This window comes from Notechis scutatus, chromosome 8 (genome assembly GCF_049901735.1).
Source record: "Notechis scutatus isolate UNSWTSFEM ecotype Mainland chromosome 8, rNotScu1.2, whole genome shotgun sequence".
In the NCBI taxonomy this organism is placed as follows: Eukaryota; Metazoa; Chordata; class Lepidosauria; order Squamata; family Elapidae; genus Notechis; species Notechis scutatus.
Window position 1 is genome coordinate 17,078,822 of NC_142016.1, and position 27,746 is coordinate 17,106,567.

The 27,746-nt window shown below is 39.0% G+C and overlaps 1 protein-coding gene across 5 annotated transcripts; it reads right to left on the bottom strand.

Moving 5' to 3' along the window:
• Nucleotides 1-1,266: 1,266 nt before the first annotated feature.
• Nucleotides 1,267-27,268, bottom strand: EYA3 (EYA transcriptional coactivator and phosphatase 3). 5 transcript variants are annotated; one of them, XM_087970850.1, is made up of 18 exons: nt 27,072-27,268; nt 20,890-20,988; nt 19,961-20,004; nt 19,316-19,395; nt 18,402-18,468; nt 17,608-17,750; nt 15,939-16,076; nt 13,625-13,707; nt 12,163-12,346; nt 10,930-11,069; nt 10,176-10,259; nt 8,935-9,024; nt 8,332-8,390; nt 7,762-7,919; nt 6,508-6,622; nt 5,762-5,883; nt 5,517-5,617; nt 1,267-3,871 (listed from the first exon to the last, which is right to left on the bottom strand). In XM_087970850.1, exons 2-18 carry the CDS (start codon nt 20,920-20,922, stop codon nt 3,791-3,793), a joined length of 1,722 nt encoding a protein of 573 aa, XP_087826976.1. In that variant the 5' UTR covers nt 20,923-20,988; nt 27,072-27,268; the 3' UTR covers nt 1,267-3,790. The 5 variants fall into 5 exon arrangements, with proteins under 5 accessions (XP_087826976.1, XP_087826977.1, XP_087826978.1 ...); XM_087970851.1 differs by lacking the exon at nt 27,072-27,268 and adding an exon at nt 26,709-26,949; XM_087970852.1 differs by lacking the exon at nt 15,939-16,076.
• Nucleotides 27,269-27,746: the final 478 nt, after the last annotated feature.

Below are 27,746 nucleotides of genomic sequence, written 5' to 3' on the forward strand. Positions count from 1 at the left end.
TGCTTATTGTGTCATTCTCAGTACAGAGAGATGTCAGTTAAAATGCAAATCCAAAGCAAACTGCTGAGGGTCCTGATAGAATTTAATGATGTTCCAAATCCAGTCATTTCTTTGTGGGCTAGTGCATTTCTTTGTGGGCTAGTGCATTCAAAGGTCTGAAAAGCATGATTATTCTTACTTGTTCCTGTAGTTCAATCATATGAGATTTCGTGACATAAGTGTGTTAGATATATTCTGAGTGAAACGTAATCTAGAAGCATGGAGGATCAATATTTAATTCCTAGATCCTGCATAATTGGCCACCTTGGCAAGAACTACTGTGAGATAAATTTGAAAAACCACGGGTCACGCATTGCTGGTGTTACCAGAGCCTTAATGTCATTTTTAAACAAATGTGATCAAACTGGCCATGTTTGTTTCGGAACAAGGAAGCAATACCTAGAGCAGAGGTGTCCAAACTTGGCAACTTTAAAACTTGTGGACTTCAACTCCCAGAATTCTGAAAGTTGAAGTCCACAAGTCTTAAAGTTGCCAAGTTTGACCTCTGACTTAATACATTCCGCAATTTGCCTCAGAAATACAATTCTCAGAATATCAATTCTTCTTTGTGCCTCCTGAGAATTCTGGGAGTTGTAGTTCCGGAACTACAGTATTTTTCTATGCTGGCTGGAGAATTCTGGGAGTTGAAGTCCACAAGTCTTAAAGTTGCCAAGTTTGGGGACCCCTGACCTAGAGCCTTGTTTCAGAATCAGAGTCCAATTCTTATATGGTATTCAGCTAAAAAGAAAAATCACACCCATCTAGCTTTTTCTATACTTATTGCAAACAACATATTTGGAAGCAAAAAAATAAAAGCAGGCAGAATACTTTTCACAGGGCACACTTCATTTCACTCAGTTCACCGGTTTAAACACATGGCAACTGTCTCTTAGTAATCTCAGCCTGACAAGGTAACTTTTGCTATGGACAATAAGGGCAGAGCCAAGTATAAAAGCCCACGATTCCACTGACACCACTTAAGAAAAGCAAGAGTTTTAGATTTAGATTTATTTTCTGTCTTACAGAGAACACCTTGAATAAGCCCTGTATGTAAGGTGGAGTAAAAGACACGCGGAGCTGGCACAGCTTGATGATTTTCAGTAGACCAGTAAGAATTTCTGATCTTCACTTATTTGAGAGAAATCACAATCCCCCAGCTATCCAAACTTGTGAGCAATTCTGAGAAGAATTTCCAGGAAAAAGGGAAAATAAAGAACCATTGAGGGGTTGTATAGAAAATAAAAGACTTTATTTTTTTTTTCCAGTTCACAGGACAGTTGCCATTACATAGAACATGATGTTTAAGGGATCTATATAGCCATTAATGCCCTCCAATTCAGGACGTTGACAGGATCCTGAGGGAGAATCAGCAACTGTAATTTACTTTTGCTTACAGTATGCAATTGCAGTTGCAGCCTATTTCTCACAGTTGGTGGGAGATGACAGCCTCCCACATACTTCAGATGATGCATGTCCAGCCACCTTTGCATTAGAAAATAAAAACAGGCATGCTTGAAAGCTAAAGAGTGGGAAGGAAGGTGGCAACACACTGGTTTCCAAATTCTATGAAGCCCCAAGAGAAAAGCAGCCAGCAAAGTCAGTGGTGCCAGAGCTGAATCGACTTTTGTAAAAATTAATACAGAAAATGTACCATCACCCTGAGTGGTTTAAGGAAACAAATCAGCCCATGTATATTAGAGAGGAGGCATTACAAAGACCAGAACCTGATGCCAAAAGCTTCTCACATGGTCAAAGGTGTTTCCAAAACCTGGCAAGGGGGGCTGACAAGGAGCTTCTTTCTAGGACAAACACACACCTCTGAGCCAGTTTCCTGGGGGCTCAACATTCACTGGCTATGCTGACTGAGATTGCGTAAAAAAATAGAATCAAAAGATTAACTTTCAACACGGAAGAGGCTTAACACACTCTCTTCCACACAACGGTTGACGTTTCCGGGACTCTGGGAAGAAGTTAAGGCACAAGAGTTATTTCCAAAGTCAAGCAAGGGCCCCTCGAGGCAAATGACTTCCACACTTTTGCTGAGAAATAAAGAATCTGCAGGAAAGAACAGAGGCCTTTTCTATTCTGTATCTGGAAGGAGGGATCTGGAAGGGAGAATATATTTTCATCCAATAAAACACTGCTAGGCCTATCCTTTAAAGGATTTGTAAAAGACACCGGGCAACAAGGCGGCTGGGCATCTCCTTGAGCAAGGAAAGGAGATTGTTCTTTTTCTAACAATCAAATGTTGCAGCCCACCTTCTGCCCCATCAATGTCTACCATGCACTTACATCAAAAGGAATCATCCTACTGCCCCCCTAACAAGGAAGCCACTGTTCTGGTCCGCCATTTAGTAACCTAAGGGTGACTTCCATGTCTGTTTACTACTTCAACAGCTTCGAGGTTGACAACCAAAAGAAAGGGGTAGGGGAGGGCAGTTAGAAGTTGCAGGGGGTGCAAAGTTGCTATCCAGCTACAGCCGAGATTACCGTACTGAAGAAAATTAGGTGCCATTGTCAAGTGAAAATAAGAAACTGGAGAACCTACAGGAGGCATCTCTTAAAACGTTAGCAGGACGCTATCTCTACCGTCAATTTCTGCAAAGGAGCTGAAGAGATTTTGCCCTGGGGTTGGGGAAAAAAAATTGTTTTGCAACGCTGTAGCCCACCCTCAACCCCACCTTGGTAACCTTGTTCTACCCCAAGGGTCTTCAAACTTCACAAGTTTAGGACTTGTGGACTTCAACTCCCGGAATTCCTGAGCTAACATGGCTAGAGGAGGAATTTTGGGAGTTGAAGTCCACAAGTCTTGAAGCTATCAAGTATGAAGACCCCTGTCCTACCCAAATCCTTGCTTCAGAAAAAGGACTTGCAGTGCAAGTCATCAGAACAAAAAGGGACACTATCCTTGGCGCATGGGGAATGGCAACTGAAGGGGACTCTTATCGTGGACTGGCAGGGTGCCATCTTGGATCTAAGAAAAGGAGCTTTCTTATTACCCAGGTATGCACTTGCTGAAAAGAGGGGTGGCCGGGGACAATTAGACTCTAGCATCTTGTCCTCACTTAAAAAAAAACTACCCTGTGCTAGTCAAGTGGGTGTATTTGCTAGAAAAAGAATTGGGGGACAGCCAGGGTGCCTCAAGGGAATGGTTGGATATTTTCGATCCCTGGCTTGCCAGGAAAGAGTAGAAAGCTCCCCTTCATCCAACACAAATTGTTATTCCCACCCCCCCCCCAACCTATAAACAGTACTATTTCTGAGTTTGCAAGAAGGGAGACATGCCTGGACCCCTTTCTGTAAAAAATAAAACTAAAATAAAAACAATCCATTTGCCTTCCTTTCTGATTCAACAGCTTGAAAGAAGTCTGCAGGGGGCAAAAGTATTCTACAAAACGGTACTGCTTTTCTCTTCTTTAGTACAATACCTCCGAGGGCTACACGGGGAGAAAGGCCTTTGCTGCTGGAGATTCTGCACCTGGAAGTTCCCCAAAGTTCCATTTGCCAAAAAAAAACAAAAAACCCCAAACCACAGAGAACCATTCGAGCACCGGAGCAGCATTGCCAAGGCTTTGTCGGTTCTCCCAGGAAAGCAGCGATGGGGGGAGGTGGGGGGGGAGAACCTCCTGCTGTACACTTCCACTGGCTGCGTTTCTTGGTCTGGATGAAAGAGAAAGTCCCCAGACTGGTTCCTGTTTAAGCCACGAGGTGACTGTTGGGAGCAGGGCCGAGATGCTTTGTGCCCAGGTCCTCACAGAAAGTCTAGCTCGAGGGCCTGGTGAAGAGACACCAGATCCGCATGATTTGTGATTCGCCAGAAGGGCATGTTGTGCTGCAAAAGAAGAGAAACCGTACTGTGAGGAATGAGATTCTCTCTGGCAAGGGGGACAAGGTGAGGTGCAGAAGTATAATTAAGGCTTTTTTTCTGCACAAAGGAGGGCATAGTGACTGATATGAAATTCTGCATACTGGCTTTTTCCCCCTTCTTTTTTTTTTGTGTGTGTGGGGGGGGAGACTTTGTAATTTTGGGGAAGTTGCACTACAATTTACAGCAACTGTTGCCGGACAAGTGTGATGTACTTTGGATTCCCAGGATGGAGAAAATGCATTCCAGAGTAACAAGAGACAGCAAAGTTTACCGTATTTACCAGTCTATAGAGCGCATCGGAATATACGCAGCACCCACTAAATTTTAAAAGAAAAATATATTTTTACATATAGTAGCTGCACCAGACTATAAGCTGCAGATATATATGCGTCGAGTGCGCCAAAAACTACCGGTAGCATCTTCTTCTTTGCATTGACCTCTTGTGTCTGTCACGTTTTTGCGCCCCCTGATGGCAGTTAGCGAAGAAAAATCTATAAATAAGCCGCATTGTTGTACAAGCCGCAGGGTTCAAAGCGTGGGGAAAAAGTAGCGGCTTATAGTCCGGTAAATACGATAGGATGGGAGGAAGAGTTAAGGCAGGCTCTTGCTAGCAGTATTTAATGGTGCAAAAAGTCTGCTTTAGTTTGGCAAGATTTCTCTCCATAGGTGGAGAACAGTAAAGGAATTATTAGGGTACTGCAATGTTACCTAGCTTGGAAATGAAACATCTGCAAGAAAACCACCAAACTCAGAGAGCATCAAGGATCCCACAGTTCAGCCTTGAGCTACAAATATTCTCTTCTATCTATAATCAAGATTAATATTTATATGTATTTATATTTTAGGGTATAGCTATATACATATGCATGTATATAGCGTGTCTATATGTGTGTTATGTATGGGTACACTTTTGAGAGAAGGCAACAGAATTTCATTTTTAATGTGTGCCCACAGGAGAAAAAAAATGACAATAAAGATTATCTTATCTTAATAAAGGAAATGGCTTAGAAGAACCTCAGTGTGTCTTTCTTAAGTCATTGGAGCCTGACAAGGAGTTCCAATGTTGAGAAAAAAAAGTTCTTTGGCGGAGGGCACACAAACTACCTATTCTTCCATTATTATTTATCGCCATTGTTATCATCATCACTATATCCCATTGTCCTTCTTGAAACTCAATATTGCCTGCTCGTTTTCAGTCCATATCAACCTAGTGAAATAAACTATGTATGACTAGAGTATGACTAGCGTAAAGATAGCTGCTTGGTCCATGAGGGCTTAAATTTGGGTTTCCCTAACCAAGTGCAACATTTTAGACACCACACCCAGCCGTCTTCATGCAGCAAGAATACATGCCCATAATCTGAATGGTGCTGACTAATATGGGCAAATGTAATACTGTACTTTCCAAGAGTTGGAGTCACCCGAGAAAGCAAAGGTTAACATCCTATCCGTCATGAAGCTATTTTCAGACCTATGGATGTGCCTGGGTGAGGGGTGGCCAAGGCACCAGACAGCTCTGAAACAGAAGCTACAGTCAAAGAGCTGGCAGAAGCAGACAACAGACCATGTTGGGTGCTAAGAGGAGAAAAAGAATGAAGCCCACGGTCACCTGCTTGGCTGCCAATTCTTCATCACGTCCGTCTCCAATCACCACATAGGTCACCTTCTTTCCAAATCGGGAAATAATTCGTTCAAAACAGCTCTCTTTACCTGCCAGGAAGGGGCACATATCTTTGTGATTAAAACAAATAAATACTTGACTGTGATGATTTCACACATCTTCCTTCCTTCTTTTCTCTTTTTTCTTTCTTTCCTTTTCTCTCTCTCTCTTTCCATATTCAATAATTCACTCACCTATTTTTGTAGCACTATAAATATTCTCAATGGGAAACACTTCGCCAAGTCCATACAGCAGGACTTTGGCCAGAGCTGGCACTAGCTGAGTGGTTGTTATCAGGACATTCACACAATTTCTTCTACAGGAAAACAGCAGGAAAACAAGTTATATGTGGGATGTGTATATTTGCTTTCATTCATAAAAGATCTGTTTACACAAACGACACAGAAAAAATCTACAAACTGAAGTCTAGATGCATCGGGAAAAGAATAACAAAAAAGGAAACTCAGTTTAAATCTCCTATGCAGCAATGGCCACAAAGGCCAGGATTTGAGAATTGTTAGTCATGAATGAATAGCAGGTACATATATTGCTTCTCCTGCAAAGCCTAGAGGTTTGAAAATTTTAGAAAACGTTCTATGCAAACCTGGAATTCTGGCTTGCTCTTTTAATAAGCTATGAACAAACCGTAGCTGGCTCACTAGACAAGAATCCTAAATAGCTATTCCAGGATTGTTCCAAGAAGAACAAACAAGAGTGTATCACCACAAGGGTCATCCATGTTTATATCAACATTCCAAACAATTCTGGCTTATCTTGCTCAGATGTGACTTTTAAGTTTGGGTGTCCAGTTATAAGGTTCTCCACTGAGACATGACCACCTCTTTATAATTCAGGTTGGATGCTTCTAACACTATACACCAATGTGGCAACAGGCACTGTACCAGAACTATTCTGCTACAGGGGAGTCTCATTTTTGTACCTGGACTGAATGAGCAGGAGGGATTTTAACGCTGTTCCCAACCAAGAATCTGTTAACACTTCTATATCTTCCCTTAATCGTTGTAGTGCTTCTTTTTTCTCAGGACTGAGGAGAGCTAGAGGGGGGGAAAACAAAACAAATGAAGTTGATCAGGAAATAGAAATGTTATTAGTCTCAGGGACCAACTCTGTGATTTCTGCATTCAATAAATTGGGATTTTTTTCCCCAATTTGGAGATGTCTTTATAAAAACAGCAGAAAGTACAATTTTCATACACTCAGACCATCAACTATTTTAACATTTTCATTTCCAAATTGTCTTTCTGCGATAAGTCAAAACCAAGTTCAAATTTTTAAACAACTGCATATAAAACATCTCCTATTACTCCAGTCAGCCTTACCATTCTCTAAAAAAATTATTGTGAAATGATTTTCACAAATTCATGAGATACGAATAGGGCTAGTGGTAGAAGTGGGGGATATAATTTTTACCACAGGGAGAAAATAATATTTATTTAAAAAGAGGGATAGTTTTGGTGTGCTTAAAAAGCACTGTGTGAAAGTAAACCCTCTGAAGGCACTTCAGAAAAAAAATGAAATTCTGCATTTTCTGGACAGATCTGTGATGTGTGAACTTCCAATTCCCAGAATTCTATCGACGGCAAGGCCATGGGAAGTCCATTGGAAGCACACTCAATCAAAGAACTGAAGAGAACTGTGCTGGGGAAATGTTTTTATTTTACTTATTTATATTTCATGTTTCTAGACCATCATCTCCTTCAAAGAGAAGCGTGTTATATCAAGGGTGTGATATATCCCTTGGTTGCATTCCAGATGACTGTGCATGTCAAGTGTAAACATTTCAATGCAGTTACCCCAATGCTAGTAACCTTTCAACAGATTATTGAAGTCCTGCAAAAATTGGATGGATGGGCCTTATTTGAATAAAACAGTTCAGCTGAAATCTACATACGGGAGTCTGACTGGGATAAATTGTACTTGGGGTGATATATTGGCATATAATTTGCATTTTTTATTTTATTCTTTTTATTTAATCTGTTTCTTTTATTCCATTTCTGTCTTATTAATGTTCGGTGTTTTATATTTTGTATTTTGATATGGCCAAATGGCTAATCAACCATAAAGTCACTATTGGCTGGCTGATTCTGGTTCTTTCCAAAAGCTTAACAATTTTTAATAAAAGAGTCTATCTTGCCTACTGTAGGAAGAGCGTAAGAAACCTGCTGGTACTCACCAACAACATTGTTTTTGTATTTATCATAGACCTCGCGTACTTTCCGGTAGCGAAATGCCAGCTTCCTCATCCAATCCACTCCTCTCTGGACTCCTGTTGAACCATGATTGGCATTACTTCCCGAACCACTGAAACCATCGGTGGAAAAATTGTAGTTGCTGGAATAGAAAAAGAAAGATTTGGGTTTACCTGAATCTCACAAACTGAATTTCAATAGTTATTGTTCATAGATTATAGATTGTTTGCCCTATTTTCCAGGGGATATCCTTAGCTTGAACACAACACTTCCTATTTTTAGCATCCTGCTGAATTCTTTGTATGTAAGCATTGCCTTGGTCTGCCCATCAAGTGCTTTGAGGCTCTAAAACACCTTTTGTTCACAAGGAGGAATTATATTTTGGAATGCTCCTGGTTACTCTGCTATCCTTCCTTCCCTTTTTGATAAGAAAACTCAAAGGTCATACTAAAGGAAAGAACCTCAATTTGTAAATATTCAACATTTGATACATGTTGTCTTTATCATTATATATGAATATCGATATTATCCATATTAATCCCTGGGATCCAAACCTTAAATCCTGGCCATTGTCATCTGATGCAACATCTTCTACATGTACTTGGTCACATTCCTGTAATGAAAGGATAGAAAGAAATCTATGATGCTAACTGGCAATAGCATTCCATGCACTCTTCCCCAGTCAGATGCCTGCTTCATGGATTAGAGTTCCTAGGCAGCCAGCTTGGTCTCAGTGGATTAATATAAATCTTTCAGGTGATGGAAGACTTCCATTTGATCTCTACGCTCATTTAAAAATAACATGATCAATGATAAAACAATAAGCCATGACACTCCTTGAAATTATACTTTGAAGAAATTTAGAGAACTGAAGCAAGACAAATTAGATCTGAGTTTAATTCTTTTTTCATCTCTAATAACAAAGAGGTTGCTATTTGTCTATATTGATTACAATGCTATGAAAAAAGGGGACTAAGATTGGAATAACACAGGTCTCCCACTGTTAATCTTAATTGACTAATTTGGAAGTTCAGACTTGCAAGTTGGTTTCATTTCCTATTGCAGTTCTGACTAACAGAGATAAATGGTGTTGGGATGTGTCTTCTAATAGATTTTCTTGTGACATTCCAAGGTATGTAAAGTCAGAATTTGCCTACCTCCAAGTCATTGAAAAACAAGTGTGTGTCAGCCACTTCAAAAATCATTTCTTCCATTGTTAATCCAAAGCCAACAACTAAACTGGGATCCTAAAAGTTAGAACAGAGAGTTTTTCTGAGGGGATGAAAGACGTCAGAAATTCTAATGCAAAAGAAACATTTACAGAAACTTACAGAAAGTACAAATGTTATACAGGTGAATTACTTGTTTTATTTTAATACAGGTACAGGTAGTACTCAACTTATGACTGCAACCGAGCCCAAAATTTCCACTGCTAAGCAAGACAGTTATGTTGAGTTTGGCTCCATTTTATGACTTTTCTTGTTGTTAAGTGAATCACTGCAGTTGTTCAGTGAGTAACACCACTGTTAAGTGATTGTCTTCCCAGTTGACTTTGCTTGTCAGAAGGTTTCAAAAAGTGATCCCATGTTCCCAGGATGCTGTAATTGTCATAACTATGAGCTAATTGCTAATTGCCTCTGAATTTTGATCAAGTGGCTGTGGGCATGCTGCAATGGTCATAAATCTGAAAAAGGGTCATAAGTCAAAGAGTACGGTATATAAAAATACTTTTAGGCAGCTCTTAGGGACAGAACCAATAATATCCAAGGGGAATGGGGACAGGGTAAAAGATGGCAAGATGGTATCCACAATCATCCAATCAAAGCTCTCAATTTTTTCCATTTATTGTGGTACAAAAAAGGGTGGGGCTTTGATTGCCTCCCCCCACCCCCCGGCTTTTCCCCCCAGTTTCTCCCCCTGCAGACATTCTTGGATGGAACCTTCCAGGTTTGTATACATCATAAAAACTCTACTGCTATTTGTTGGCATTCTAAGATAGGTTGCTCTATGTGGCAAAGTCAGAAATATACACATGCAAGGGAACCTCCAAATTCTATACACTCAAAACTTTAAAGAAAATGAAAAATGAATTAAATTATTTCTTCCAATGTATCATGCACGTTCACAAGGTATTCTTGAAGGAGGCAGTGGTATCACCCCTCCCAAAGGATCCCTTCCTTGATCCAGAGGGGCTCACCAATTTTCACCCAGTTGCTAACTTTTTCTTTGGGGAGAATATAGCATTGATCATTCCTCTGGATCTGCGTTTCACAAGCCTTCACAACTTTACAATGTCTGGACTTAAAACTTCCAGACTTATCCTTTTGTTGGCTTAATTTAGAGAATATATGAAATCACCTATGCATTCTACAATAAATACAGCAGCAAAAATCAATACCTTCCCGTATTTTTGGGCATATGAGCCTGTCAGAAGAGAATGAAATATTATGATGGTCTCATCCAAGTCCCACAGAAATACTCGCTGAGGAAAGAAGCAGAAAGGTAATAAGTTAATTTTGGTGGTGGTTGGTTGTCCCTCCACACTCCAAGTGCCTCAAAAGCATCCCATCCCATTCTGGTTATTGTAAAAAAGAAACTAAGTGACTTAAGACAATTCAAAATTACAACAGTCTTAACTTTTGACAAGGGAAGGCATTTGTTTCTGGTATACATCCCTGCCAAACTATATTTTACTCTGTTAGAGGACACTGGGTCATTTGGGGGACTAGATTATGAACTTCAAAAATGAAGACAAATCTCCCAAGAGATTGAGACAAATTTGTATTACATCAGTTCTAATCTCTATACTGCAATGTGACAACTGTAGATTGATGGTCCCTGTTTTGAGGGAAACATTGGCATTTCTTATTCAACAGATGTTGCCCACATCCTTATTGAGAACTTTCAAATCCTTCAAGTATCACAATACTTCATCTGATGTTCCTGCTCTTCAAGTGTTTCTATTTTAAGTCCCACTTATTTCTCATGTTTTATAGTGATAAAGAGAAAGTTAAACAGACCAATTTTCCCATTAAATTATTCAGCTTGCAGACTACAATTGCCTAACTTTACTATCTTTCCATTAATTCAATTTTCTGAGGCTTAAAAGAGGGAGAGAGAGAAATAGAGGGAGAAAAATAGCAAACACAAACTTCAAGCTCATTGTCCTGCGGTGAAGAAGCATCTGCTTTCCTCTTGCCTCTGTTTTTTGGAGTCATGTTTCTCCTAGATTGCTCATCTACAAGTTTACTTGCAGCCGCTCTTGGCAATGATGGACTGGTAGAGGGATCACCTAGAAGAAAAAGAACAGCAATGTTTATGTATCTTGTACCTTCAATACCGTATTCAAGTGCACCTTATATAATTCAAATTAAGAACCTTTGAATAAAAACTAATAAAAGAAAATGAAAGAAAACAAGCAAGTAAACAACCATGTAAAACTGCAAAAATATAATAAAGAAGGTTTTGAAATTAACGAAAGCATAAAATGAAAGTTTTAAAGACATTTTAGCAATAGCTCCTAAGACTTTACAGCCCTCTCTCAACGGGTTTACAGAGTCAGCCTGTTGCCCCCAACAATCCAGGTCCTCATTTGGATGGAAGGCTGAGTCAACCTTGAGCCGATCAGAATCGAACTGCTGGCAGTAGGCAGGATTTGCCTACATTTCTGCATTCTAACAACTGTGCCACATGAAAAATCCAGAAAAAGCATCGAGACTCCCCATAGGGAAAGTGTTCTTAGAATGAGGTGCCATCTAAGGAGGCACCTGCCTTACTTTCCAGCTTTGGCATCTGCAGCACTTTCTTGATTTTGCTCTAACAGTGTAATAGTTTTCCTTAAAAGTACACCCACCCCTTCCTTTTCTAAAACATTATCTTGCAATACTGCAAAGCAGCATGTAGAAGCTTTAATGATCTGGACTTCAGAACGAGGGGAGATGACAAGCCATTTATTCCAGGTGGTGGAACAAATCTGCAATGGACATCAAAATACTCTATCCTAATGGGGCATCTGGGCAACAAAACGATGGAAAGCAGTGCTAACTTTGAATCAGAACTTGAGTTAAAATTCTTGCTGGTTACCTCAATGGGAAACTCAATCTATTCTCTCAATCTGAGGGGTCCTCTGACAGGAGAACTTTTCTTCCTGGTTCAGTTCTGGTTCATCAATAAAAGGAATAGGCATCGCTAGGAGCAACATAAATGCACTTCTACAGCACAATTTTAATATATAGTTGAGATCCCATAGCCTCCCGCCGCCCTCTAACTCAGCATATTGGCTGGGGGAATTCTGGAAGTTGAAGTCCACACATCTTAAAAGTTGCTGAGGTTAAGAAATATCGATCTAATTTACAAATCCATCTTCCTTCCCCGCCCGAGTTTACCAGAGGACTGTCTCTGCACCGTCTGGGTAGGCACCATGGCATTTGATTTTTCAGAAGGATAGGTGGCAGATGTCAACGTGTTGGTCTCTGTGCTGCTGTCTGCTGGTGCTATCACGCCAAAACTTGAACTGGGATAATACGGCTGGTACTGACTTTGGCCAAGGATGGTATATGTAGGATACTCCTTTAAGAAAAAAAATTAAGAACTGAAAGAGGGCAAAGAATGGTGGAAAACATGCAGTTGCCAAGTGCTAAAAGAATCTTAATGCCAGTCTGTATTACGTAGCCTCCTCTGTCTTGGTACATTTCAACAATGGCAATTACAACTCTCAACAGTCCCTATAGGATGATGCCAGGTTAGTTAAAGTGCAGGAGGAGGAAGCACATTCAGACTTGCAAGTTTCTATTACTATAGCTATTCTAAGAAAAAAAGAATAGCTATATGGCATTAGTTTCTTAATGTGGTCTACTCTATAGAGCAGCCATAACAAATTCTGTATGGATGTGATTATATATAAACTGCCTTCTTCTAGGAATGTTTAAACTTTATCATCTAGACCACAGCTACAGACCTGGGATTTCTTGATGATAGCCCATATAAATGCTTACCAGAGCCAACCATGCTTAGCTTTTTTAGAATTCAGACAAGGCTGGCTAGGTGATCCACATATGGACTGTATAAAACTCCATGTTGCTTTAAACAAGTCACCTGGAGCTAATATAATTCTAAAGTGAACTCACTTCTCAGTGGAACTCTGCTACATATTTAAACCTTACCTTTGCAGTGGTGACTGACCTAACAAACTTTATTTTGTTCTGTAAACATCTTCACTGTCCTATTGCTCCTTAGGTATATTGGACAACAACTCTTATGCCCAGCAAGGTTGTGGAAACTAGCTGGTGTTAAATACAATTGACAGCTAAGCCAAAAAAAAAAAAATCAGAATTGCAATACTTAAGACAGAATGAAGTGGGCCTAGGACAATTCACCACAGTCAAATTGCCACAGCCATGGGACAAGAGTTACACTAATATCAAAGAAATGGTGGAATGGAATTATTAAAGAAAGGATGCAAAAGGAGGGACAGAATGAAATATGAATGACAATTTTTTTTTAAAAAAATTAATAATTAAATCAAATTGTTGAATTGTCCCACGGCGAGTTAGCCATGGTGTGTTGTCCTATGGCGAGTTGGCCATGGCAACTTGGCTGCGGCAAGTTGTTCCATTCTGAAATCAAGCTAATGCTTCTTGGTTCTTTTTTTTTTCTGAAAAACTGAAGTGGTCAGCATTGTGACAAATAACACAGGAAAAGACAGTGAGATCCATGTCTCGGGTTGGATACTTACACATGTCATAAAATCAAATTATTGTCTCTTATCATCCAATTGCTAAATATACTGGAGCATGGGATGAAATACATTACAATAAACAGGATAACTTCCACTGGAGGATTATGTACCTGTTGAGAGATGCTGGCGGTGGCTGCTGAAATATTGACAGCAGGTGAGGAAGTAGAAATTGAGTTGGCATTGGTATTTGAAGCTGTAGGAAATTCAGAAGACGTGCATTAATCCATGTCATTAAAATTCAGAGGATTGTTAAAACTACCTAATGGGGGGTGGGGGAGGGGGGGAATGAAAAATTTCCAGGATCTTTAGTTCAAACTGTTTCCTTTCGTCAAAAGAATTCACAGAAACATTGGACAAGAAGACAGAGTCCCTCTATGACATCACCATGCAGCTGTTCTTTTTTTTCAAAATAATTAAATGCCTTTTGGGTTTACTTAAAAAAAGCGCTATATGGATGTAATTTGGTCTTAGCACAAATACATACCAAAAAAACACAGCATAAGCCATTAGTTGTATTAAATTTTGAAATTTAAGTGTATGAATTTATACAAGTTAATCTAAGAATGAGCGCTGCATAAGTCAATGAAAACTACCTCCAAACAGACATCATTTCTAATTTTTGCTAAATGTCGGGTGACATATTTGCTGAAGAATGGTGAAGCTTTACGTTCAAAATATGTAGAGGGCATCAGTTTAGGAAACTGTAATGTGTAGGATTGCGTTGGTAGTTGAAGTGCAATCAGTTGCATTACTAACTTGTCCCATGATTTCAGTGGGACCAAATGTGGCTAACTTTGCTTGAATCAACATCATTACCATTCGGCCTGCTTCTAAGAGGACTGGAACTTAAAAGAGGGCCACTGGAAACAGGCAGATGTTGTCCCTTTATGAGTAAGTCTTTTCAGACCCACTATCTCCCAAAATAAATCAACAGGGCACCCAAATCAGAAATAGCCTTAGGGAAACTAAGTATGCTTAATAATCGTAAGTATCAGCTGGAAAAGGAAAATGGAACCTGGAAGACAGCTAAGAGAATAGTATGAAGGGAACCTTTTAAATAGGACAAGTTTCCTCATTAGGGTACAAAATGTACTATGGTAGATGTTGTTCCATCTTGCACATCATGCTGATTATTAAGGATTTCAACACACAACAGATTTGTTAATTTGTTCCATTCCAGATCCAAGCCAGAGTTTGGCAAGCTTAAATCCACTGAAAGCAAAAGCACTTACAGATGGTCCACTCTAAATCAGACACAATAAATGAATAAAAGAACCATCTCTTTGTGAAGAAGTTCAGTGCTGAAGGGATTATAAACTGGATGCTAATGGAAACTGCATCTTTATCCCAAACAACAGCTACCCGCAACCCCCAAGAGGACTTTTAAGTAAACAAGGTAATCCTTAAAGTGGAATGACCTACTTCAATGCAATATAAAATTACTTTATTTCATCAGCTATATTCTGCTGACATCTTAAAACTTACAATTCTTAATCAACAAATGAAAAAAAAACACACACACACATTGTTGTTCCTGTCATTCTGCAAACTGACATAATCCACTTAGGGATGCTCCTTTCGAGTAAGATGTACTGCAGCAATCTGACAGCATTTCCTTCCTATTTCTGCAGGGAATCAAATATTCAGAGTTGCTTGAGGTTTGTTTGTTTTTTTGGATGCCACAATGTCACAGAATCTGCCTGGAAAACACTCCAGTTTTTCCTTCTCCCATTTTCACCCTGCTTGCAATTAGTCAGAGACCTGCTTGGTGATAGCTAAAGTCACTTAATGCTATGTTGTATTTTTAAATGCAATTTACCACCGTGTATTTCTGAATAGTATTCAGCCCATTCAACGAGCTGAGGTTTCTCCCCCCCCCCCTTTTTAAATGACAACTGCTTATTAGAAATCAAAAGCACATTCAATTCCTCGCAATTTAATGGCAGGTTGAGTAAAGGATCTGAATAGTTCTGTCGCAACTTTGAAAACTTCTGATGGATTTTAATGCTGATTAAAAAGGGACTTGCAGATACTTATTGTTGAGAGAAATCAGAAGTTATGGCAGGTTGACAAAGCTAACCTTTTATGCATTTCTTGTAACTTAAGCACATGGCAAACACTGCATGCTGAATAATGAGATTATTATTACCACTGGTTTTTAAATATTTCTATACATGCACGTGACCCATACCCCGGATGGTTTTTCCCCATTTCTATGAGGGTTTTGAAAGCAGAGCATGGTAAAATTCACCTGGTAGAGAGCAGAGAAGCAGGCAAATGGTGAGCAAGAGAGGTGGCAGAAGCAGAGCTCGCCAAGCAAAGAGAAGCATGCACAAAAGAGACGAAAACGTGCTGGCCTCTTTGTGGCTTCTTGACCAGGTTACAGGAAGAGGTACATAAATAAAAAACCATGCCGACCTTTACCTTGAATAGGGTAAGAATAATGTGCTGTGCTGGATTGGCTTGTGGTTAACCCTGTAGTGCAGGTAAGAACACTGTGCTGACTTGGAGATGGAGTCTGAATTAAACCACTCTCAGGTTTCATACCTGGCCACAGTGCACCTGAATCAGATAAATTGCACCCATTATAAACAAAGCTGGCTGTGGTCAGCCAGGCCACCAAACTCTTCTCGCCGATGTGAACAAGTGACACAATTGCCACTTACAGGTAGAGAGTTGTTAAATTCGCATGTGCAAGTCTGAAGTCTAAGCCTAGAGAAGCGGGGAAGGGAGTGAAGCAGCAGGGTCAAGGAAGAAGAAAAAGGAAAGCTAGACAATAAATCAGAAGAGATGCGGTAAGGTTAATTCCCAAGCTTTCCTAAGAAAAGAGAATTGTGCAGGCACTGCTAACCACACTCCTCCTAAGCCAAAGCCCCTGGATTACTAGTGTTTTCCCTACAGCAAGCCACCGTGACTCAGTTGGGCAGTTTTACCTCCTTCTATAATTGCTCTGGGGCAAAGAACAGGTGGGAGAGATTCTAAATTCACTCAGTGGGTAATTACTGTTGCATGATACATCATAGATAAGTACATGATACTTATGCATACAGGAGTACACCAAAAGAGTACAGCCCTCAGAATACAAACAAAACAAATGGCATTGAATTGGCCAATTTATGCTCTGTCACATGAAATGCAACAGGGCCCATTTCTCTTCTGCAATCTTCCTGAGAGCCATGACGGTGCAGTGGTTAGAATGCAGCATTCCAGGCTAACTCTGCCCATAGCCAAGGTTGACTCCACTTTCCATCCATCCGAGGTTTGGTAAAAATGAGTACACCCAGATTGTTGGAGCAATATGCTGACTCTGTAAACCGCTTAGAAAGGGCTGTAAAGCACTATGAATGAAGCGGTATATAGAGCTGAGTGCTATTGCTATATAAGTTCTCTTCTATTCTAGTCATCTGTTGATAATTGTGGCTGGGTTCAGTCCTCGACTTACAACAGTTCATTTAGTGGCCATTCAAAGTTACAACGGCATTGAAAAAAGTGCCTTACGAGTGTATTTCACGCTTATGCCTGTTGCAGCATCCCCATAGTCATATGATCAAAATTCAGGTGCTTGGCAACTGACTCACATTTATGACGGTTGCACTGTCCTGGGGTCATGGGATCAACTTTTGCCACCTTTTGACAAGCCAAGTCCACGGGGAAGCGAGATTCACTTAACAACCGTGTTACTAACTTTGCTATTGCAGTGATTCACTTAAGAACTGTAGCAAGAAAGTTCATAAAAATGGGACAAAATTCTATTAAGCAATCTCTCACTTAGCAGCAGAAATTTTGGGGCTCAATTGTGATTGTAAGTTGAAGACTACTTGTTTCACAAGTTATGCAACTTGCGTGTTCTAAGCTTATAGATAATCGAAACATACCTATTTGTAATACATAAAGCAGGGGTCTCCAACCTTGGCAACTTTAAGACTTGTGGACTTTGCTGGCTGAGGAACTCTGGGAGTTGAAGTCCACAAGTCATAAAGTTGCCAAGGTTGGAGACCTCTGACACAAAGCACTTTGGAGAGGACACCTTACATGTAACAGCAAAACTTCTCAGATGACTACAAGGCCCTGTAGAGATCCCGGCCAACCTTACCAAAAGGAGGTAGTCCGTAGGCTTGGGTGGTCTGGGGATAAACAGCGTATGTCTGGGACTGTGGGAGGGTTTGATATGGAGTCTGCCCAGAATAAGAGGCCATCGTCTCAGAAACAGGTACAGAAAGGACGTGTGCATATGGCCTACAGAAAAAGAAAAAGACTTCGTTGATATGGGAGATTGCTACATAAACAGGGAGAACTCTCCTCTTGCAACTCAACAGTACCTCAATAATATTAAAACAGCAGCCAGGGAGAAAAAGGGGTACAATCACCTTACCTCCTTTTCCTCTCAACACTTGATCTCTTGATAAGGAAGGAAACTGTAGCAGATGTGGGTAACATCACGGCTGCCAGAGAACCCAGAGAGAACGACTAACATGTTGCCTCCTAGATCTATTGCTGAAAGCTGTGCCTTCCTTCTGGGTTGTGCACAGATTGGTGAAGCTTTTTATGTTCTGTGCCATCCCATGCTCCATGCAATCCAAATTACAGATTGATACCAGCTAAGAAATATTAGAATCTTGCTTAGTCTTGGGTATATATGTACATGCAAGGCAAAGGCAGTCACGGAGGGGCACCATAATTGTTAGGTCAAATATTCCCACCTGGTCAGAAAAGAAGGGAAAGGCTTCGAAGAACAGAGCCAATTCCTTTAAGGACCTATGCATGCAGATGCCACAGAACTCAGAAAAGAAATGTTGTATTATGCAATTAAACATCTACATGAACCAAACACCCAGTAAGATTCCTGCTGTGACAATTTGGAGAAATGAGCCACTTAGTTCAACTTACTTTGCAGAATACATCTGTGAGGTATAGTCGTTTGATGACCTTGAGATGTAGTCCGTGCATGGCATGACTGCAAAATATAATATTTAAAAATTACCTTAAAAGTTATTTAACACAAACCATGACATTAAAGTGGGTGGCTGTGTTTAACTGTAATTTGCATTAGGTCTGTACAAACCTTCAAAGGAAACATTTAAGGAAGACTCAAACAAAACAACCTTTTAAACTTCATGCAATATTTCTAAGAGCAAAACTTCCATATTCCTTTTCTCTGCTCTGCCATGCAAAGTTTTAGTAAGTTTTGTGGCAGATGTCTGTTCAACGTTTTCGGCATAGCTCCCCCAAATTTTTGGTGATCTGTGGGGATGAATACATTTCTCTAGGTAACATATGCATGCCAAGAACTGAAGTGATATGTCCAGAACTTATACAAACCTTCTTCTGGCTTGAGCGGAAGAAGAATAGAAGAGGCATGACAAAAAGTCAGTGGAAATCTCATTACCCCAGCAAATTCAGGACACTTTGCACAGATTTAATATGCATTCTGATGCACAGAATACAAGGGGTATCCTTACTCATGCTCCCACTTTGAAATTTAGGGTAACTTTTTAAACATTTTGGATCGCAAGAAGACGATGTAAAAACCTAGCTTATATAAGTTTTTTAAAAAGTGTAAATCTATGGTAATTGTAAGGATTTCCCCTCTTTTAGTCTAATTCTTCTGTTACATGCCTTGCTTTTTATTGCATTCTTTATTTATTCTGTTTATTTTATTATGAGCTGCCCAGCATAGTATCATCATTGTAGATGATACCAAATCAAACAATCAAATAAAAGGGCTATGTTACAGACACAATTCAGGCACCAAACGCCCCACTAGTTCTCCTAATCAACTTGGAAAATAAAGAAGCACTTACTTTGATTAGATATAGACAGGTTTGAAGAAAGACTTGAAGATTCGGGCTTTTGATCACTACTGTCCGAGCTGCTCACTTGCCTAAAAAATGAAGTCAAAAAATGAAGTGAACAATGAACCATTGTCACATCCGTTGAATATTATCATCCCAAACATATGCTAATTGTCTTAAAACTATATGCAATACCCATGTTTATAAGTATATTTTAGCCAAAATTCTTTAAAATTCTGAAATAATCATGAATGTTTTTCAATTTTTCTAATTGATTCCTCCTGCTAGCAGAACTGTTTAAACAAATAAGAAAGTTCAAGTTATGGTTTATTCAGCGTTACCTATAATTTAAGCATGATACTAAATGAAATTTAGGCACTACCGAAATTCAATGTGAAAAGGCTCAAATCTTTTCTCAATCCCTCATTCTCAGTGAAATATCAACCGAAGTGACCAACTTTATAGAGCTGAAGATGATGATAAGGATTAACGGATTTGTCATGTCCAGCCCATATTAAATGAAAGAACTAAGAAAATACATTCCAAATCACAATTTGTCATTTTGCGGGGGGGGGGGGCGTGAGGGGGCTACAGAAACCCATAAAAATTAGATGAGGTTTGTTTAATTTCATTTTTAATTTAAGAATTGCACACCTTAATAGTTGTTCTCCTGATTCCTGCATCTTGGCCTTTTTTATCTGCAGAGATAAGTATGATACGAGGTTATTCAATTTGACAGCAAATAAAAACTCTAATTGTGAGCAACACTTCTTTCATTCATACTCTTCCTTTTTCCTGAATGTAAAGGGGCAATTTCTATTTTTAAATTTAATTCCCAGTAATGTTTGTACTCATTAGCAAGAAAAAGAAACACAGCTGTGCACCTATTTGCTCCCAGAATACTTCAGGTCCATTACTTCTTCCTGTTCCTTTCAGAATTGGATAAAGGTCTATTTGTTGTAAGGGGAAATTTGAGGTGAAATACAAAAAGTCAAAATGTGTTTGCTATAGGTTTCCTGTTCTTCCTAGGGACTCTTTACCGGGACAGTTGCATTACTATTAGTAATTAGTATTCAAATGTTAATTATGAAAATGGTTTTTCATTGGCATTTTAGATAAAATGGCTGCTTGTTAACTTAAGGCATCTTATCATCTTCCTTTATTTTGGCCAGTGGACAGGAATAAATAGAAGCATTACTTATTTAGAAAATTTATTCTCCATTTTTATAGTTAAATATGATAATGTCAAATACATGATACAAAAACACAAAAGTATGACATTTGCACTGCGTTATTAGGGCTTTATTGATGTCATCCAAATCTTTTCCTTTTACTGGGGTTGGCAGAGATTTAGAACTCTGAGAAATTCAAATGATGGTATCAGACAGGTAACTAGTTTTACGTACGGAAATGTTAGCTAGCCATTCTTTTTTTTTTTTTTTTTCAATTGTATATCTGTGCTGCATTCCTTTATTTTTTTACCCCTGCAAACTAAATAAGATGCATAAGCTATTCTCTAGCAAATTCCATAGAAAGAGAAAGCCCTTTTTTCCTCGCTTTTGTTGTTTCTCTTGTATACTCACTGGCTGTTCCGCTAAATCTTGTACCTCTTCCATGGAGGCAAGCTTTTTCAAAAGTGCTCCAATGTGAAGAATGGGTGTTTTTCTCTCTGCCTTCAAAACCTGTAAAAGACAATATCCATGTTTTGGGGGAACTGCTTATCGTTTTTGCTATTAGTGTGTTTAGCCATTTAATATATCATTTCATAGACAAATGTTGGCTGTACCAATATATAGAGAGAAACTACACAGTGTAACTCCCAGCTACTACCGACCAGTGTAACTACCGGTTCGGTGATTTTACGTGCATGTATATCGTCGTCATCTAGTTGCCTGGACAGCTAGGCAGCACTGCACATGGGTGTGCAACGGTTGAAAAATCACTTTTTTCCTGCTTTTTCAACCGCAGCTGTATCACGCAAAGCAGGTGCGGTTGAAAACACAGGAAATAAAAGTCAGGTAAGAGCCCAGGTGGGCGGTTGGGCCAAAACAGCAGCAGACATAGAACCGGTTCTATGTATGCTCTGTTTGCTGTTTTTCATAGCAACCGGTTCTACAGAAGTGGACAGAACCAGTAGAATCCCACCCCTGAAACTACATTATCACATGGGGAAAAAGCAAGGATTTTCCATTAAGCCTCACGCTACAGCAAATAAGATAATGCTTGTGAGGGTGCACCTCATTTCCAATGCATTTGTTTTGTTACCTGGATTTCAAATCACTGTTCTTTTTTTCTTTCTTTCAACGTAAAAATTAAAGCATTGGAAGGTTAAAGAAATATAAGCCACAGATGAAATACAAATAAATGAAAATGAAAGAGTTTGGAAAACTTGTGTTTACCTAAGTTAGTGTGTTTATTTAACACCTGTTTTACAATACAAACATGACCTTAAGGAGAAATACAATCAGTATTTTTTCTATTTGAAAAATAGATTTACAAATAAAATATGCACCTCCAAATATTCAAGCATACAGGGAATTTCTTCCCTTCAGATTAAAAGACTAAAATCACAACATAATAAGAATTACAAAACTGAACTCATCATGGTATAACATAACCATCAGGTTATGTTTTTTACTGTTTTTTCCTTGATTCACTGTCCTTGATAGAAGAAATGCTAGACAAACACCAAGCTGGTTATTACATATCATAGAAACTAATTAATAAATTTGTCTTTGCCTATTTCAACTAATTTAATGATGTAGTAAAATGCCATTTTGACAAACTTATTTTTTGTCCTCCATTAGTTTACTGAACCTGATGATTCCAGACTAAGCCATGACTATGATGGTGAATTCTTTAAAAGAAACAACTTGGTCAGGAAAAAAAAAGTCCCAATCTCCACACAGTAAAACAAGAGTTTGGATTCAGATTCAAATACTACAACAAAAGCACTTTAAATCAATGGGTCTTCACTGATTTAACCTGATTTAACTGATGCCAATAGGTACTATCTAGTTACAACTAACCTTGGATTCAACTTATGGAAAAAACAGTTGCTGAAATAAAATTTAATGTCAAAATATTTTATTTCTATTACATCCTTTCTCAGGAAAATTCCAGGAAGGCTCACAGAACGTAAGTTGAAAATGTAACTATAAAACGCTACAATAGCGCTATAATAAATATGTTTAACTGTCAGCCTCAAGATATCTTCCTAATAAGTATATTCTGTCTTCTAACTATTGCATATCTGCTACTATGCTAATTTACTTCTTTCGGCTGTCATGAAACGGTGGGAGGGGGGAATCTTGGAGGGGAAGAAGGCCGGAGGTGTTTTGCATTCCTTTGCTGGGTTAGCAAGGGGAGGGGGGATTCTTTTCTTTAACTTTCCATTTCTTCGCTAGCCTCTGTCCTTTTTTGCGCAACTGCGAACTTTTATCAAAATATGTCAAGGTCAACTGACAATAGCCTCATCACCACCTGGAGATGACCACATGATCATATTCAGAAGTTTTAATTGGAAGAATCATTTGAACTTTGGGGGGTGGGAGCAATTCTATTCCTTTGTATATGTGTTCTACCCGCCAATTTCTTAGTTTCGGAATTGGCTCTGTCGTTTCCACTTTATTTCCCAGTAAAAGGATGACTTTGCTCTACACCATGGAGTTTGAGTATTTCTTTCTTGGGATCTAGAGGGAGCACAGACTGACATTAACAGCTATAAGCAAATGTGATATTACAATCCCTACTTTCAATACTTGAGAAAATTGTTGTAATGCAGTGCCCAAAAATATTTAAGAGGAAAAAAAATTACCTGATGCCTAAAAAACATAATGATTATTAAAAGTGAATTTGCTTGAAATATTTTCAAAATTAAGGTTTCGCAATACAGTGGTTTTGCAATACAGTAAAAGCTTTTTTTACTCCTTTCGCAAGCCTCAGCTGATGACCTACAAACATTTATTATGATAAAAGCAAGAAGACAAGATTCATAATCAAAATAAGATTTCAGCTTGCCCTGACTCATAGAAAAATTAAAAACAAAAACCAAACAGCTTAATAATCTGTTAAAAATCTTATTAATTTATACATTCACTTAATAGTCCTTCTGTACTGCCAGCAGGATTGTAAGATTCCTTATCAGCAATGTGCCATTGGATTAGGATCTTTGAATTGATTTACCAACAATCGGGTTTTAAATTTTAATTCATGAATACTTTAAAGAGTTAATTTAAATCATGTTTTGTATAAAACTGTATTCAACACAATTTTGGCTGATGCAATCCTATGCCTCTAGAATTCTTAACCCCCACCACCACCAAAAAACCCCACCAATTCAAAACAAATCCAACCCAAATCCCACAGATTCTTAAGCATGAATCACCGAGATTAATGGGATTTATTCCCAGATAACAACCTAACTGCAGTGTTATCACTTTTTTAGTGAGAAAATTCTCATTAAAATAAGATTTTTTAAAAATGTCTGAAAATTAATATCTATGGAGATTTTTAGTCATCCATTCTTTGGCCTGAAACTTAAGATGTGATGGCAGAGTAAGTTCAGCGTTATTCACATTTTCACTCTTGTTTGTTTGGCTTATAATTGGAAATAGTCCCATGCTAACGGTTCAAAGACATAGAAAAAATGTGCTAGTGCCTGCAATAAACAAGCTGGTAATATTTTCAAATTTTCAGCTGTCTGTACCAAATATAAGTTTTTTACTTATTCTAATGTTACTAAGGAATTTCATTGAATCAATAATGCCCACCATACAATATTCTTAAATTAATAAGACAGCAAGCCACTCATCTAAAAGCTCCAAGTCAAAACCAGGAAGAGCTGTAAGTATAAATAAAGTCAAATGGATTTATTCTTAGAAATGGTGAAGCCACTTTTATGAAAATTGAACTAAAAATACTGTACAGTAGATGGATTTCAAATCTAGTTTTAGCTTTTATCATCTTTTTTTCCTTTCCAGAGCAGGTTTAGTATATTGCATTAATCTACTGCTCTGGCTTAAATGTCATACAAACATGAAGGAGACATGTTATTTAGAATTCAGCAATCGAGATTAACAACCCAAAAAGTACCAAAAAGATCAAAATGAAGTAGATAATTTCTTTCAATGTAGAAAATTAGAATTTTCCTGAAATCTTCTTTTATTTAAATTATTTTTAAAACATTTTTTATCTCTTAAAACCCATATGGTGTGAATAGTGCTGATTGTAATAAATATAGAAAATGTAGTTTCATAATCTTTATCTCTGAATGAGTCCTATCCCTTCAGCACAAATATTAAAATATATTTTGCTATAAAAATAATCAGAGAAAAAATATAATTCTTAACAGGAAAGTAAAATGAAACGTTTTATAAGCCATTTAGTGTACAATGTAATCTTCTATTCATCTTCACAAAAGGAAATCCCATTAGATTCCTTGAGACTCCTCACTGTGTAAAGGACCATAGTCCTATTTTATTATTCTGTAAAATTATAAGTAAAAAGGGTACTAGAAAATTGAACAAGGATTCATTTCAACATATAAATACAAAATATCGTACAACACCTATCCATGATCACCAGGACAATGCTCTTCTCAGTCTAATTTTGTAGCCAAACCATGATTGGCTCGTTTGCAGTTCAGGTACTTATACTGTCTGCATTACTATTACTATTAATCCTCCCATTCTTCCTTTCACCCATCTTCTCCCACTTGTGACTGTATGACTATAACTTTGTTGCTTGTATCCTAATGATTTTTATTGACTGTTTCCTAGTATGATTTGATTGCTTATTGTACCCTATGACTATTATTAAGTGTGGTACCTGATGATTCTTGACTCTTAATGAATGTACCTTTTCTTTTATGTACACTGAGAGCATTTGCACCAAGACAAATTCCTTGTGTGTCCAATCACACTTGGCCAATAACTAATTCAATTCAATTCGATTCCTATTCTATTCCTATTCTATTGCACTTGTTCTCACTACACAAGGATGTTCTCATCACATATCAGACATTTTATGATTTCAGTTCCTTAAAGCTCTGGCAGTAAGGTGAGTAGCCAAGGATAAAAGAATATACATTTAAAAGTCATGATAACACGTGTCCAACATATTTTTACTCATTTTTTTTAAGAAGTAACAACTTTATGATGCATTCAGTGCTTCTTCTGCTGAGACTCTGAAATCATTAAAGCCAATTTATCATTTGTAGAGAAAGAAGTTGTGGTCAACCTATGACCACAATTGAGCCCAAAATATCTATTGCTAAGTGAGGTATTTGTTAAGTGAATTTTGCCCAATTTTATGACCTTTCTTGCCACATTTGTTAAGTGGATCACTGCAGTTGTTAAATTAGCAACAGTGATTCTGGCTTCCCCATTGATTTTTCTTGTCAGAACCAAAGGTTGGTTATATGACCCCAGAACACTACAACCGTCATAAACAAGCATCTGCATTTTGATCACATGACCATGGGAATACTGCAACAGTCACCAGTAGGAAAAATAGTCACAAGTCACTTTTTTCAGTGCCAACTTCGAATGGTCACTAAACAAACCATTGTAAGTGGACGACTACCTGTACCTTATTTTATTGCTAACCCATAGTCCTGCTTCAGTTGATGAAATCTTCTAACAGACTGACAAGATCAGAATCTATAAAAGGAGATCTATAAAATTTGGAGATTAGGATGAGCTCCTCAAAGGCAGCCTGAGATTCTGAAAACCTCTGTTTTCTCCTTGGCAAACGTATTATAAAAATATAATATAATATAATAAATATAATATAATATAATATATAAATATAAATATAATCAGGGATGGAATCCAACCGGTATAACTATTGGTTCTGTTGCTCTGCGTCGCGTGCGCCTGAGTCACGCGAGTGCAATTTACGACCTGCTGAGGTGCCCGGACAGCTGAGCACCGCTGCATGCAAGTGCGCAGCGGTTGGAAAAGCCCCTTTCTCCTGCTTTTTCCGCAGCTGTGCCACGCAAAGCAGCTGTGGTTGAAAAAGCAGGAAATAAAGGTCAGGTAAGAGCCCGGGCAGGCGGGTGGGCCAAAAGAGCAGCAAACATAGAACCGGTTCTATGTCTGCTCTCTGTTTGCTGCTCTTCAGAGCAACCGGTTCTACAGAAGTGGACAGAACCAGTAGAATCCCACCCCTGAATATAATATAAGAATAGAACAATAACTTTATTGTCACTTTGAATGTACACTAATCGGCGTACATTAAAATGAAATTTCGTTGCATACAGCTCTCAAAGGTTCACCACCTCCAATATACACTACATCAACATGACAAAATAAATACATAAATACAAAATTATGTATATACATAACCACATATATGACATAACCACCAAGTAAGCAACCCTGTTAGGCTAACATGCTACCTTAAGTCCTGGTTTTCACTAGAAAAACCATCGCAAACAGATCTTTTCCTTCTCCATGCACTCGATTTCTCGTTTAAAGCCATGAAAACCGGGGGTTGAAGTGTCACCACATCACGTGGCGGTGAGTTCCACAGGTTGCGGGCCCGTCTCGTGACGCGCTCCTCCTCCTCCGCCTCCTATCCCGGGTGCAGCAGGAGACGAGCCCCTCCCACCTGCCCTCTCTTCTCCCCTCCCCCCATTCACGGATGCCGGAGGAGGGGGGTGCCAAACAGCCTTTGGGGGCGGGTACCCAGGCCACGCCCACCGGCCCGCGCGCCGATCGCGCGAGAGAAGGGAAAGGGGGAAAAACTCTCTTTCTCTCACCGTGAGGAGACCTTTGCCGAGCCGGCCTTGGCGCCAGGTGACATGGTGGAGTTGATGACGACAACCGCGGCTCCGGCGACGGGCTGGGTTCCCAAACAGAACAACAACAAAAAAAAAAACCTAAAAAAAATAAAAGAAAAGAAAGAGAGAGAACGGAAAAAGAACCCCTTTCGGCAAGCCTCCGCTTGGCTGAGACCCGGAAGCGGAAACTCCTTGCCGGAAGTGACGAAAAAAGTGAGGCGGGATAGGATTGGTGGGAGTGTTTACCGTCGGCGGCCGTCACCGGCACCACAGTCGAGGTGTTTATCCGTGATTCGAAATGTCTGGGAAGGAGGTTGAGAGGGAAGACACGAAAGACTGGGCCGTGCGGCGAGGAATGGTCGCGCCTTTTTCTTATTGCCATTGAACTGGCAAGTAAAAACAAAACGGGACTGAGCCGAGGGGATTCTCGCCTATCTTTACTCCTCACGTTATTACTTTTCTTTGCCGGTAGAGGTTGCCCGCCTCCTTTGGGGAGCCATAACCGGCTGTTTGACCGAAATTCTGCATTGAATCATAAACTTACTCAAAACAGGTTGGATTTGCACCTCATGGTAAAACAAAAAACAAAAAACCCAAACCACAAAAATCAGAGTTAATGTTACTGTAATGACGCATAGCGTACTTCACAAATGC

Coding starts and splice junctions, on each gene's coding strand:
- EYA3 (XM_087970850.1), bottom strand. CDS start 20,922: ATGGAAGAGGTACAAGATTTAGCGGAACAGCCA. Junction 19,396..19,960: donor TCAGGAGAACAACTATTAAG/GTGTGCAATTCT, acceptor TTCATTTTTTAG/GCAAGTGAGCAGCTCGGACA. Junction 12,347..13,624: donor CCGCCAGCATCTCTCAACAG/GTACATAATCCT, acceptor TTTTTCTTAAAG/GAGTATCCTACATATACCAT.